The sequence below is a fragment of the Calliopsis andreniformis genome, chromosome 5, assembly GCF_051401765.1.
Source record: "Calliopsis andreniformis isolate RMS-2024a chromosome 5, iyCalAndr_principal, whole genome shotgun sequence".
Classification (NCBI taxonomy): domain Eukaryota; kingdom Metazoa; phylum Arthropoda; class Insecta; order Hymenoptera; family Andrenidae; genus Calliopsis; species Calliopsis andreniformis.
Window position 1 is genome coordinate 5962258 of NC_135066.1, and position 14299 is coordinate 5976556.

The 14299-nt window shown below is 39.4% G+C and overlaps 1 protein-coding gene and 1 long non-coding RNA gene across 11 annotated transcripts in view; one reads left to right on the forward strand and one right to left on the reverse strand.

The window, feature by feature from the left end:
- Mtd (TLD domain-containing protein mustard) overlaps window positions 1-14299 on the forward strand; it is a 174501-nt gene that overhangs the window by 153687 nt on the left and 6515 nt on the right. Inside the window, exon 1 of one of the 10 annotated variants that reach the window (XM_076378277.1) lies at window positions 3744-3873. The exons of the other annotated variants lie outside the window; for them this stretch is intronic. Within the exon in view, the coding sequence (XP_076234392.1) occupies window positions 3808-3873 (66 nt within the window). The 5' untranslated portion in view covers window positions 3744-3807. Of the gene's footprint in view, window positions 1-3743; window positions 3874-14299 lie in introns of those variants that run through there. 10 annotated transcript variants of the gene reach the window in all.
- LOC143178954 (uncharacterized) lies at window positions 1578-2618 on the reverse strand. Its single transcript, XR_013001881.1, has 2 exons — window positions 2272-2618; window positions 1578-2159 (listed from the first exon to the last, which is right to left on the reverse strand). It is a non-coding gene; the product is annotated as an uncharacterized LOC143178954 (long non-coding RNA).

A 14299-nucleotide genomic window follows, 5' to 3' on the forward strand; every position in this document is an offset into this window, starting at 1 on the left:
TATAAGCGCTGCTAACACACATCAGAAGGTTCCCAGTTAAACTAATCGCCCTCTGCTTCATTCCCCCACTCTCCAGGGTGGGTCACTCGCCCCTTATCGCTCTCACGAGCCACGATCGGAGCCAGATAAAGGGAGAGGAGGCCTGGTTGAACTCTATGAACTCCCGCAGCGTCGTTCCAAAAATGAAGAGCTTCGGTTTCCGCTCTCCCGGTTGCCTCGCGTCAATTCGAGGACGCGCTCGTCTCTCGGGAATCCGTTTAACCTCCGACGACGCGGTGCCTCGGCCCCGTGCCAACATTCCGCCTTCCTTCCATTAGCTACGAGCCGACACCTCCGCTAAAATTGACCCGCGAACGAGAACCGCGGCGCCAACCGCTGGACCACCGCAACGAGTAAACAAATGCATTCCATCAGACTGGTTCTTTTCCATCTGTTGCGTCTGATTTGTCAGATACGTATCACAGGCAACCGTCGGTTCTTCAGAGCGTTCTAGAAGCGCGGCTTGTTTCTGTGTCGACAGTTTTCTTCCTTCAGCAGCTTCAGATGCAGTCGACTCGACTTAGGCTGGTCTGGGTTAGCGGAGTTAGGAGTGGAATTAGGTCGAAGCTGGTTGAGATGAAATTGAAGGGTTAAAGGGGAGGTTGAAAGCGAGGCTTGAAGAAATAATCAGTCTTTTTTTAGGCGTTGAATACATGATTTTTGGAAAAGATACATACTTGGAAATTCATAGTTTATATGGTATTAAGAAATTGAAAAGTAATTAGAAAATATAGATATGTCGGAAAGTGGTAACGTTATGTACTTCAGGGTCACTGATGGTTTTAGGTGGTATGAATTTGCAAGAAGCAGTCTCTGATAATTAGGTAAATCAGAGAGAATTGTCTTAAACTTCAATTTCTATTTTTTTGTCCATTTTCAATTCTTCTTGTTACTGTCCCTTGCGAGCTTCTTTCTCGAAAACTTTCCACTGTAGTATTTCTCCCCTACAACCCAACCCCTCTCAAATGTCACCCCCTGCTCGTTTTGCTCAGGTCAAACTGGGGACCATGCTTTCTATTACTACCCTGTACTGACTGGAAACTTTCCACTGTGAAAACTACCTGGAAGTCTAGAAGATTAATGTTTGTCAGCAATAGTCCTCGTTCCTTTATCTATTACGGATAGGGTGGCAAGCGTGATGTTGATAGTCACGTAGGCACATTATGGAAAATTTAACCACAGACGTTATCTATAATTTTAAGTGGTAAAATGCTGTCTGGTTGTTTGTTTAACCGAGACGATAAACCAGAACGCCGCGATTATATCGGTCGGTCGCATATTAATGCCCGTAATCTGCATATTTATTATTATTATTGCGGGAGATGATTTAAAAGACAATCGCAAGTGCCTCCATGCAGGCATGAAATGACGCTCAGTAAATACGATTCATGAGATTCATCAATTTTTTTCACGATTTCATTATTTAAAATACTTTTGAGTTTCTACATTATTTTTTTTACAATTTTCTTTGATCAAACTGCATGAAAAAAATGCATATTTTTCAGAAAAATTGTCTTCGTCAAATTCTTTTTTTATATTCATCGTTTTAAATGCGCATTATGAATACATATTATACAATCTATTGAATACGTCATCACGAAAAAATGATTGTTTGAATAACTCTGAGAGCAATAATTTTCCTTGGTGTAGCACATTTCATAAATTTTGAAGACACTAGGTGTGTTCTCCTCTTCGTACCATTTCTGCCCATCTACGATTCCGCCCACGCGGTACGCGTGTAATTGCGTTCTATCAACATCGCCGGATGTGAAGCGAGGTCCAGTGTTTCTCAACATCGTGTTCAAATTTTCAATTTACAGCTTCGCTCTTCGTATCGCGCATCGCGAAAGTCTGAACTCGTGCATTGATTAAAGATGACATCTGATTCTTTGACCTTTTGATCCGTGCAGACAGGATCGAAGCATAATTTAATGCGACGCAATATGCAAGGTGTTAGTAAACGCAAGAAACTTGTATTGAAGAGCAATCTTTTATGCTTTATTCCTGCCGTAGTAAATAAATATATTCAGCCTTGAATTGCAGCAGACAGCAAATGTGAACATCGATTCCTCTATTTGACCTGGTTTGAGCAGTCCATAAGCTACAACTTTCTTGAAAAGCTGAAATAACAGTTAGACAGTTCGTAGAAGTTAAACAGAGGTATCTCAAATTGTGATTAAAATATGCAATTACTTAGTCATATCTGAAAATACAACAAAAATTGTTCTATACCATGCAAGCAATAAATATTAAACTTCCAAGGCGGACGTGACTGCCTACACGTTGGATCGGTCACGTACCACACCAAGTAGAACTGTAAAAGCTCCAGAGCTTTACGTTTTCAAATGGTATTAAATTTTCGTGGAGAAAAAGCGCACTTCTGACCATACATCTGTACAAATAAGCTACCCAGAAACGAACATAAAATAGTAATATACAATAACACAACTTTATTTCGATCAATTATATGCTTCATAAATTTTATACGCCACATAATTCGACAGTAATAATATTCTATCTCATAATCATGTGAAAAAAAGTACACTCTTCATGTTTATAAAACTGGGAAGTCCACACCTCCAACTTCTTTAAAAAAAAAGATATAATATATTGTATAAGGTATATTCTTCTTCCAATTTACTATAATAGTAAATATATTCATATTTATATACAGTAATGCTCTTTCTATTTCTTCTGACTCATCTACAAACAACTGTGCCAAGTGTCCATAGAGAATACTAACAAAGATAGCTAAAATACCTAATATTTAAAGCAGTCAATGTTCCCAGAAAAGGTGTGATATAGAAGCCACACATTTCTCCGACTTCTCAAGAATCGTTCGATAATTTACACATTAAACAAGATCCGCTAATATACCATTCAAAAAGAGAGAACAGGAGCGCAAAGTGACACAGGGCCCGCGAGAGCTGCGCGCGCAGGCCGGCAAGCACGTGCTGCGCAGCCTGGGTGCGCGGTGGCGCCTCTCGCGCGACCAGCCCCTCCCCACCACTTTTCCCGCAGGAATGGGTATTAGACTCACCCCGAAAGCGCGAAGCTTCAGTGTTGCTTCAGTCATCGACGAAGTGAAGCGGTGCATCTCGCGTCCCGAAGCTATCGATTCTGAGCCAGAAAAAAGGGGAACGAGGCTGGTCGAAATCGAACTCCCGGCGTCTTAGTTCTACGAGAAAGAGGACCCGAGTCGAGTCGACAGAACTCTGAACATTTTCTACTTTTTTATCGCTGACCTACACCACCACGACAACAATCGTTGTTTTCGTGCAATTATCGTCCTGGGCCAACTTCTTCGAAGACAGATTATCCTGCTGATTTTCGAGTCGCGACAGGGAGGCCAGAGGGCACGGTAGATTTGTGTACTTTTTCTGGGGAACCAAGGGAAAGCTCGAAATTGTCAGCTCGCCATCTGGGTTGAGGACGTCGACCCATCGCCTTGGGCAGAGGATTTTCTTCGAAGAATTTCCATTGAGCTCCTCTTGCCAAGTGTCCTCGCGGATAAATTCTGAGAGAAGGGGTGGCACGTTGACAGTTTGGCGAAAGATTTCGAGCATCGGTCGACCGCGAACCGCCTGGTCTCTGTCGGCTTCTAGAAACGTTCGAGCGATCGAATAGTAGTGAGATCCTCGAGCCACGTTCGAGCGCGAACGCATAATGTAAACTGTCTCTTGGCGTGAGCGAGTGTAATCGACGAGAAGAGAGAACAAGAAAGTGGAAGAAAGTTTGTCACGTCGGGCGTTAAAGAATCTAGTCAAAATGCCGAGGCCAAAGATTCCGAATCCCATCTCCAAGATCTCGAAATTTCTCAAGCAGAAGACGAAGGTAAATACGATATCTGTTTCTTTGTTTTTTTTTTTTCTGTAGAACTTGGCGATAATGATTGATCTGTCTGGATGACATATTCTGGAAAAAAGGTCTCTGGGTAGATTAGTTCGTTATTGATTGAAACTTCAGTATATAATTTATGTGGACGTTTAATAGAGCTTTGAAATATTTTTTGAGATTAAAGTTGAACTTTGATTTCCTTGAGACAATGAGGTTTGGGAGCTAATTTTGATTATGTAGTACCATGGATTTTAATTTACCACTTGCGTTTGATTTAAGTTTTTTATTTAGGTTATAAGAGACTATCGAACTCCACGTGTCGCCATTATCTTATATACTTTCTCAAGGCAAAAATCGAAACGTCAATTTAAGACAAAACGTGTGTTATTCTTAAATTTTCAACATTTTTAAAATTGCCTTTCCTAAAGCCAATAACACGCTTGAATTACGGAGAACTTGGTTTGACGATAGCTCACGTTCTCTCTGGTAAATCTGCCACGTGTAAGACCGTATCGAAAAATAGGGTCTGGGAAACAAATACGATAAATATTCATGCAGGAGGGTAGATAAGGAATTCCATTTATAGCGAACTTGGTAAACAGTTCCAGTTCTCTCTTTATAGATTTTCCCTCATTCACTGAGTGGACCCCTTAGGTGGGTTAGATTTGATTATAGCTATAAATATAGTTATCTCATTTTTTACGAGAAGGCGAGTCTAGATATTAATTATTCTGATTAAGCTTCAACTCTTCAGTATCCACGTGTCCTCGAACTATCTATGCTGTAAACAATACTTATATTAAGATTTCACTTCATTTTCTGTTCCCTTCTTAGTCCGATTTCAGATTACTCTTACTTCAAAAAAATTAGTTAGCACGTACACGTGCGTTTCAATCGCTAAAAGTTTCACACACCTCATGAATTTCTGATCTATCATCAATTTTGCTATTTCTGGACCTATTTTCTCTAAAAACGAAAGAGTCCAATACTCTTGAATTGATGCATAAGTTCATACTACATCACTTCTTCATTTTTACTACATTTATCTATATCATAATTAGAAATGGAACAAAGAAGCTATAGCTATTTTACAACACAAAAATTCTTGAAAAAAGGCAAGAGTAACGCACGAATTTATGCATCAACTCGAGATCAACCTTCTCAATAGATACTACATATTTATACTCTAAACTACTATATTATAAATCTTAAATAAATAACGAAGTAAATATGTACTCCAACTTGACGCATTAAAATCAGTTATATGATAAAAATGTTTGTTGAAACATGATAATCATCAAGTATTTAGAAAAATAGCGAGAGCTTGCTTGTTTATCTCACGAGTCCGGTCCTTGGCCGCACCTAGGTCCACCTTTCACAGAATCCGTCTGCGTTCGATACACACGTAAAACTCGGCCAATCTCCCGCAGAGGTTACGCAATGCAACGATACACTCGCGTGTACGTGCAACGAGTGCAGCGAGTGCATAAACAGACGAATGCAGGGGTGCCTGAGTGTAAAATAACTAGAGGCAGTGGACCGAGGACGCATGAATTAACGTAGGACTACATAGACGCTTCCTTTCGAGGGGTGGAATTCTCTAGAAGGGTCGAGTGTCCCCTCTTGCAGAGGAAAGTGGACCCCTATCGTTTGTGTTTGCTCAACCAGTTTGCTCGCTTCTAAATCATTTTACCAATGCACTCTTTATTAGGTAATCGAGAAAGTTCCGTCTCTTTTTCTGTAAAAAGGTTGCTTATGTTGTAAAGCTACGAGTTTTTTTATAAGAATGAAATTTATGAACAGTGATATTATTGGGGAAGGGTAGTTCACTGTGAAAAGGGAAAGAAAATTATTTTCTAATTATTTGAATAATAAAATTATACACACTATGACTCCAACAGCAACAGAAGTTTCTTATTTACCTGATAAACTCGATGTTTTCTAATTGCGTAAGGTCAGTGATCTTTGTTCTTTCTCCCCCCTCAGTTTACTGTAATTAGAGTTACAGAAGATGTGATATAGGTGTTATAGCTATTGTGTAACAGCAAACGAGGAAGAAGAGAGATGTTGAGGTATTCGATAAGGATGTTAGTTAATTTTGTTTGGATTTTGGTTTATCTTCCCACAGTTCAATCATGAAACTCGCCCCTTGTTTTACTTATTCTAGAGATATTTGAAGGCAATGTGTGTAGTATAAAAAATTAAGGTTTCTTATTTTTGAGACGTTACGAATGGGTCGTTTGGAGCTATCTAGTTCTCCTACTGTTAAGCTCTGCTCGTAAAAGCTCATGTTCCTCTTCCGTAGAGAAGCAAAGTACACGCCCACGCTTTCTTTAAATATAAATTACCCGTCCACGCGTCGGCATTAATTACTGAGACCGACGGATAACGATGTATATCGCGAAGTTCTCAGTTTCGACACGCGTCTGGCACCGTCCCGAACAACCTGGACGTGTTTCAACTGACGACGGTGGTGCTTAAAATAGGAGTCGAGCGCGAGAAAATTCGCGATAACTTCATACCATCCGTCGAAGTCGCATTGTTCGAATTCGAGGAAGAACGCGAATTCATCGTCGAATCGATCCATCGGGACGTTTCAGTCTCTGGTCCACTGGTAATCAGGGCGTTAATTAACGAGGTGAGCTACGAGGAAAAAAGAAAAACACAGGCAGCTCTTTCAGGCACGATGATACGAGTTTTTTTAGTATTTTTGTTTCGTTACTGTGCAGCTCTCAATTTGTACCGCTTCATAAAATTTAATTGCTAAATTTCATTTTCTGACTGAACCTGAAAGAGTTGACAGGGGTTGCTCGAACGATGGAGAATATATTGGGGTCGTTGGTTCGCAGAGTAATTGAGGTTTGGATCAATATTTGCAAAACGATGTATTAACAACGTATTATCAGAAAGGAGTTAAATGTGTGAATTGGGAATAATTGATAGGTATTGTATTATTTTATAATTCATTTCGTTTTTCTAATTTGGGACTCGTAGAAGAATTCTTTTATTCCTTGTCCAAAAGTGGATTCTGGTTTTCAATAGTCTCGATTTGTCGATAATGGCCCCGTTTTATTGACACTTCGCCGTCTCTGAGTTTCGGGTATTGTACACACGTTTTATTACGGGTAACGAGCGAAACTGCCAATAACGAGCGTGGTCACCCTTCGCCCGTGGATGCACGCGGTTTCCTGGTCGCCTTGAATCTTAAGCGAACTTGGGATTCATTTTATTGCCTTTTACGAGCTATCCAACGACCAATTTTTCTGGTGACATTTGGTAAATCGACAAATACGGACTGGTGTGTGGTGAATCGTAGAATGAATAATGTAAAAATTCCTCTGAAGCTGAAAGAAAATAAATGTAAAATACACGATGCAATTTTTTGTGGAGAGAACATTCAGAAGGTGGAACTGTTTTATTTATTTATTCTTATAGTTAAAATAAAGAAATAGTAATTTGAGAATAGAATCAACATACAAGAATAAGAAGAAGAAGAATATAGTTCAACTTTGACCAGAATTCTTTCCTCTATTTTATATATTTTTTATGGTGTGAAGGAATATTGTTAAGCAAACTTGTGTACTTGTTACACTTTCATTCTTTCAAACGACTCACCACCGTGTCACAGTATCTTCATTTTGTAACTTGAACGAGCATCGAGGACATCTACTACAGTCCAACTGTGCTTACATAATTGAACCCTCGATATCGTAACACCCCACATTCAAAATTATTCCTCTCTCTCTCTCTCTCTCTCTAAGCACAAATCCAAGCAGAAAGCTTTCAAGTTCCTCACAAAAGAGAACACCTTATTATATCTTACCACGTTTTACCAGTCGCTTAGCAGAAAATTTCATGTTTCGCGAAGAATTGAGACAATTATCGTACGAATTGACATTATTGCGTAATCGTCGTAATGTAGGGGACAGTGGTAGGACGTACCGATTATTTCGTTGACCTGGAACAAGGCACGAAAGCAATCGACACGTATCGTCTAATTACATAATTTCATGCGACCGAGACACCTACCCAAGTCATCATGTTTCATCGTGCTCGTAGGGCAGAACTAGCCAGGGAGTTTGTCATTTCGTAATCGAAGGTGATTGATGCATCGCGATCGATTCGCTCTGGATCGAGCTGGTAATTTGCTGTTTGCTTCGATTAACATCCCAATTAAGCGTCCCGCTGGCCAAGACAGCGTGGCTGCGGTCAATTATCGCTTTTTTCTTTATGGTCGCTGACAGTGACTCATGTAATGGTGGTTCTTCTAATTAGTGAGTGGTGTATCTGGATAATACCATTTCTGGTGGATTGATAGCGATAATTATAAAAATAGATGGCATGGGTCGAGATAATTTTTTCTGTTAGAATGTCTGTTAAATACTCTCTCGAACGCCTACGAGAAATACTAATTATCTACAATATTCTATGAATTTATATGTATGTTTTACATCACCTAGAGACTACCTATATACGTGAGGAACAATTTTTATAATCTTAGTTGTAAGAAAAAATTAAGACTACTCTTCTTATTCATAAAACTAGAAGTCTATAATTTCCTTATAGAAAAATACAAACAAATAACAATTAGAACTGAAAACTCTCTAAAACAGCGCGCAAAGAGTCAATCGCAAGATCTCGATATTACGAAGCACTCGATTTCCACTTTGCATTTGAAAGGAAAATCGAGTATTTTCATTTTTGCTCTCCAGTCCAGTCTCAGCCAATCTACTGTTCAATGTTCAATAGAGCCCCAAAGAGTTCTCCTTTATTACTTGTTGCTTCTTGTTTCTACTCTTCTCACGAAGTCGCACGTGTTTCCAGCGATTACATCAACTGCATCTTTTTATGAGTTCGGTATTCGGAGACTGGTACAGCTCGACCGATATTCATATTATAATTGTATTCTCGGGCTGGAGGGAATGCGCCGCGAACGAGTATAAAAACCTGCAACGAACATAATCGCGTCATTAATTCAGCGGTAACAGGTCTTCACCCGCGGCGGGTCTGACACTGATCAGAAATGCAAATCCTGACGAGCGTAGGCAAACATTGTTCTGTGAGGCGTTAGACAGACCTAGTAGTGACGTGATCATCGACGCCACGAATGATGCCATAGAATCATAGAAAAAAGACAGTAGCATTTTTGTTAAATTTGTGAACAGACTTTGTCGGATTCTGTGAAGACACAATTATTTGGTGAGTCTCAGAAATAATTTATTTTCAATCTAGCTTATTTATTTCTTTAAAAACATGAGATGCAAGCGCAGAATGCATAGAGTTAATATTCAAACCTGTCACTATCAGTAAAAAATAGAAATCTAATGTTATAAAAATTTGGCATTCTAATGAAATGCTAGTGTTTACATTATCAGTGTTAACAAAAATTTGTATTCGCTACCAAACATAATAACAGTCCGTTTCCTCGTCCAATAACCGTTTATGATCGCGAAGGCCGATCAGAAACCGGAATCGAACCTTCGAAAGCCGCTTCCCGCGGTTTATTACCGTCTCATCGTTGTCAAACGAAGTTGCAACGAAGGTCGGTCGAGAATAATACTCTCGAGGCCGCGGCGAGTCCCTCGAGATACACCCAGCGGAATTCGCGGTGTACTTGACATTAAACAGAAGAGAGGGAGGAAACTGGCCGACCGGAATGGTTTTTTGCGAACTTCCCGAGTCCCGATGGTCGTTTCGAAGATATTACTCGGGATAAGTCACCTTCGATTTCCAGTACCAATCGTTGCATCGGGTCAGACGGACCTATCGAGCGTGTCCTGATCTTTGGGAGCTTTGGCAACTCTTTGGAGATCGTCTAGAAGGGTTTCTTTGAGTTTTTAACAGTTATTTGTGTAGAGCAGTGGTTCTGATTGGAGGAATAAGGATTTTTTATGAGCATTGTGCTTCTTTTGACTTCTGAGGGGCTTTTGAGCGGCTTCTGAGGGACTTCTGAGAGACCTCTGAGAAATCTCTGAGAGACCTCTGAGAAATCTCTGAGAAATCTCTGAGAGACCTCTGAGAAACCTCTGAGAGACTTCTGAGAGACCTCTGAGAGACCTCTGAGAGACCTCTGAGAGACTTCTGAGAAACCTCTAAGAGACTTCTGAGAAACCTCTAAGAGACCTCTGGAAGTCCTCTGAAAGAATTTTATTATTCCTTGGAGATCCTTGGAATTTATCAGTGAAATACCATCGAAATTTCTTCTTAAGGAATTCAGCTTCAAATGCACAGAATTTTCTGATCCTCTTCTTTAATAAAAGAAGAATCGATGACTGATAGTGACTTAAATCAAAATCTGAGTCTGAAAGGTCCAACATCTTCATCACTTACTTGGTGAAACTTCCCTGCGTGGAGTTTGGTATCTGAAGACACAGTGGTAACAATTGATAACAAGAGGCTTCTTCAAGCAATCTGCCATCATGATCATGGATCCTTGTCCAATTCTTAATTATGTGTTCCAACACTCGTCTAGGATGCTCTCGGTGAGACAGTAACTATATCTCCATATTTACTATGATTTTCTTTTTATATTATCAGAGGTATCTGTGACCCTCGATTGATTCTGTAATCCTTGACAATTGATGTCTGAACTTTACACCCTAAGATAGTAATAACACTTATGCATACATGACGAGTGGATACAGTAAAAGTGTATTATGGATCATTGCACTGATACTAGTTCAAAATAGACATTGGTAACAAGAAATATTGCGAACGTAGCCTTGTAACTCTATTCAGATCAAATTACTCTCATGAAACTTGATATTGAGCTCTGGGTTTCTCCTATTGGCTAACATTCATTTAGACAATAACGATTAACGATATTAATTAAGAAACGGAGAAAAAAAACAATATTTTAGCGGTAGGAAATTAAATAAATGTAAATAGGAGACAGTAGAATTTCTTGAGCAAAGAATCTTTTTTATGAGAATCTCAAAAAAATCGGCACAAAAATCATCACTAAAATGTCCCTGTCCCACATACGGATCATAGAACTATAGAACCATCAACACATTAGGTATTGAAATTTCTAGAATAATTTATATTCAGTAAGTCCAGTTGTCTAAAAAAAATGAAGTAGACCTTCCACAAAACTGAGTCTTAATTTTTTCTCGAAACCTTCGTTCAGCGATAACACAATGTTAAACAATTATGTAGCATGTAATGTGCATACTAATGCACTGATAGCACACCATAATTATTGCACAAAAGGGATTTGAAATTCATGAACCAGTCCCAAGAGAAATATCGTGGGCGAAGCGTCGCCATCGAGTCGCGTTCGCGATCAGTGACAGAAAAGAGGAAAACGGTACATACAGCGTTTCAGCTCGAATTCGACGCGCGAGGATCCTTAGTGAAGCTGTGTTCGTCCTCGAGGTCGATCGCGAAAACTGAGAAATCCTAAATCGAGATCGCGTCGACCTTCCACCGAAAACGACAAAGGCAATCGCGACTCTCCTTCGAGTTAAAAATAAAGCTACCACTGATGGGTTTTTTCACCCATCAAACTCGTTGATAGACGACTGATGGAAAAATATTGATCCTCGAAGCCAGTGTGAAACATAAATCGTATTTTAATAGGCAAGACAGACGTTGAAAACAGAGAGAAGACAAAAGTTGCTTCACACGTGGTCGTTCGTTCAGAAATATTTGAACACGAGATCTGAATAACAGATGTATTATAAATTAACTAGTTTTTTATCATTCTCGAACAAATTTATATTTCCTACCTTCCTTTGGGTCAGAGTAAACAGTAGACCCATTGGGAGGAATCTGTTAGTGAAAAAAAGAAGCACAGAGTTGTTCCCCTGCGAATTATACGAATGCAAAGTCGAAGAAAGGAATTCCGCGTAAATTGTCGAACTTCATGGACGAGCTTTCGAATCTGCATAGAATGTTCAAAATCCCTGAGGTATTCGTCGTTTCTCGATATAATAGGGGCTGCAGGAACAGCGAGAAATAAGAATGACTCTGATCATCCTTTTACTGGGTTTGCATGAAATCATAAATACGTCATTTCGAGTGCTTTTTCCGATTTGCATCTCGATTGCTACCCACGACCTCGGTTATCGTGTGTCTGGTGGCACGCATTGATGGTCCACTCAGCTTCTGTGACCGAGAAATCTTGTTATGACATCGATTGATCCACCGTGACGCCTCGGTAAGAGGATCAAGCAGGGTAATCTGAATATTTGAAATGGAAATCGCGAACGTGGCTATCGGTGGACAGAAAACAATCTGTTACCGAGGATGATTCAATCTTTACACTTGCGCGCTCGAATATGACAAACAGGATTAAGGGGACTTCGTGTGTAATCCAATAGTGGAAGTGTTTGAATACTTGAGTCTGATTAAGAGGATTGAAATGTTGGAATTGTTTCGGTGTCTGACATTTTCCAGATATGCTAATGAATACTTGAGAGTTTGGACAAATTTGTGGGTGTTTGAAAATTGATGGAGTACATGTGATACTCGAGTGGTTGAAGTTTGTTTAAGGAGTTAAGTCGAAGCTTGTTCAAGTACTTCACAAAGAGAATAAACATATTTCTTGACTCGTAATTTGGACCAAATATGTCAGATATTCAGTATTGAAATTATTCAAGTTATACTACTATTCCGAATGCAAATCAGGGTAGTTACTGAATAGGTATAATAGTATGTTAAAGCCACATGCAAAAATCACGTCTTAAAATAGTACAACTTATGCGATATTTCAAATATGCAAATTCAACTCTTTCTAAAATCCTTCCTCCAGCAATTTGGACCCAAGAATTTCATACTGGCTTCATTATAAATAAATCCTAAAACCTAACGAGACGTACGTGCAACCCCTAAAATTGGTAATATCTTTAAATTCTTTTTTGTCAAATGACCTCTATATATATATGGTTCGCCAAGTCTACTATACAATACATATGCATACTATTATTATCCCTTTCACTCTAACACTTCATTCAAGGAAAACAATCTTCCTCAGATTTCACGATTCTTTTTTTTAAGCGACACTCGGGAAGACTTTATAGAACCTATCTATAGATACTATCACAAAACACAATATGTATAATATAGTGTCTTGAACAGGAATTAAAAATCCTAAAATATTGTTTTTCCTTTCTGAAACAGGAAAAAATTGACAATGTTCATTTTTATTACGAACCCTTTACTATTTACCACAAAATGCAAATCTAAGAGGTATCATGTCCCTGGTTTCCCTCCCTAAGAAAAGAAAGAACAAAAATGGGAAACCTTGATAGTACAATTACTGCGTTGTTTAAATATCGAAACAAGTTCCCTCGGTGTTTTCAACTACAGCTCTTAGATTAACAAGGGCAGCCACAAACAGTGGTGATCGCAGAAACGTGTAACAATAGGGAGCTATCATGAAAGAACAGTCTCTCATTCGATCATTGTATCAATAGAGGTAGATAACGCTTCGTCACGATCGACAGAGCGTAAAGTTTGTTTACGAGAAGGTTGCATCCTAAATGGACCGCGTCGAGCAGCCCTCTTCGGGCTGTTATCGCTGACAGACTAATGTCAGAGGCGTTTTTTCCTCTACACGATCGAACGCCGTTAATATTTTCCGCGACGGCCGAGATAATGGACAGTGTCACGGGTCAAGGAAGCTTTTATGATAAACGCCGCGCAGGGGACTCGACGTGCATTCGAATTCTAACGAAGGGGTACTCGAAGGCTCAGTTCGTTCCCCTCGTATTCTTTATTTTCTGTTGACGAGACAAACATGCAGATTGTAGAACAAATCTGTAAAAAGTAGATAACGCTCTTTTTGACCCCGTGTTTACGCTGGTACCGAGAACAACTGGTCAGCGTATTAATTCTGATCGAATCTTTCGAGGGTAGGATACTTGGAGTCATTACTGTTCGATGAAATAATCTTATTTGTAATTATGGTGAAAGCTCTCGCAGCACACGACCATCGATGGATATGTAAATATGTGGCATTAGTGGAACTCTCGTCTGATCGATAAGGGTACTGCAATCTGAAATAGAATTAGAATGGGAAAATAGAAAGCCAAAACAGAATTATGGTACTTAATTATTTACTTTAATTTAATTCATCAGACTCTAACAGACTCCTCTTAATCTCTATTCATATTAATTAGTATCCAAAACTTGGGTATCAGTAGTCAAAGATTAATTACAAGTCCACAGTTATTTCTTCACTTAGGGCACACAAAATTTCATTTTTCACAATGAATCTCACTATTTCACATTTCTTCAAATTCAGTGGACGATAAAATTCCCTCGACCCAATTTTACTGCGTTTTCTCACATCAAAATCGAATCACCTCGTATTTTTCTCGACCAGCTAGCCAACTCCTCGATCGTCTGGTCAACACAGGGCGATGCGATTAATGCGACCTCGTCTTAATCGACGCGTGTGTAGACGCATAAAAATCAG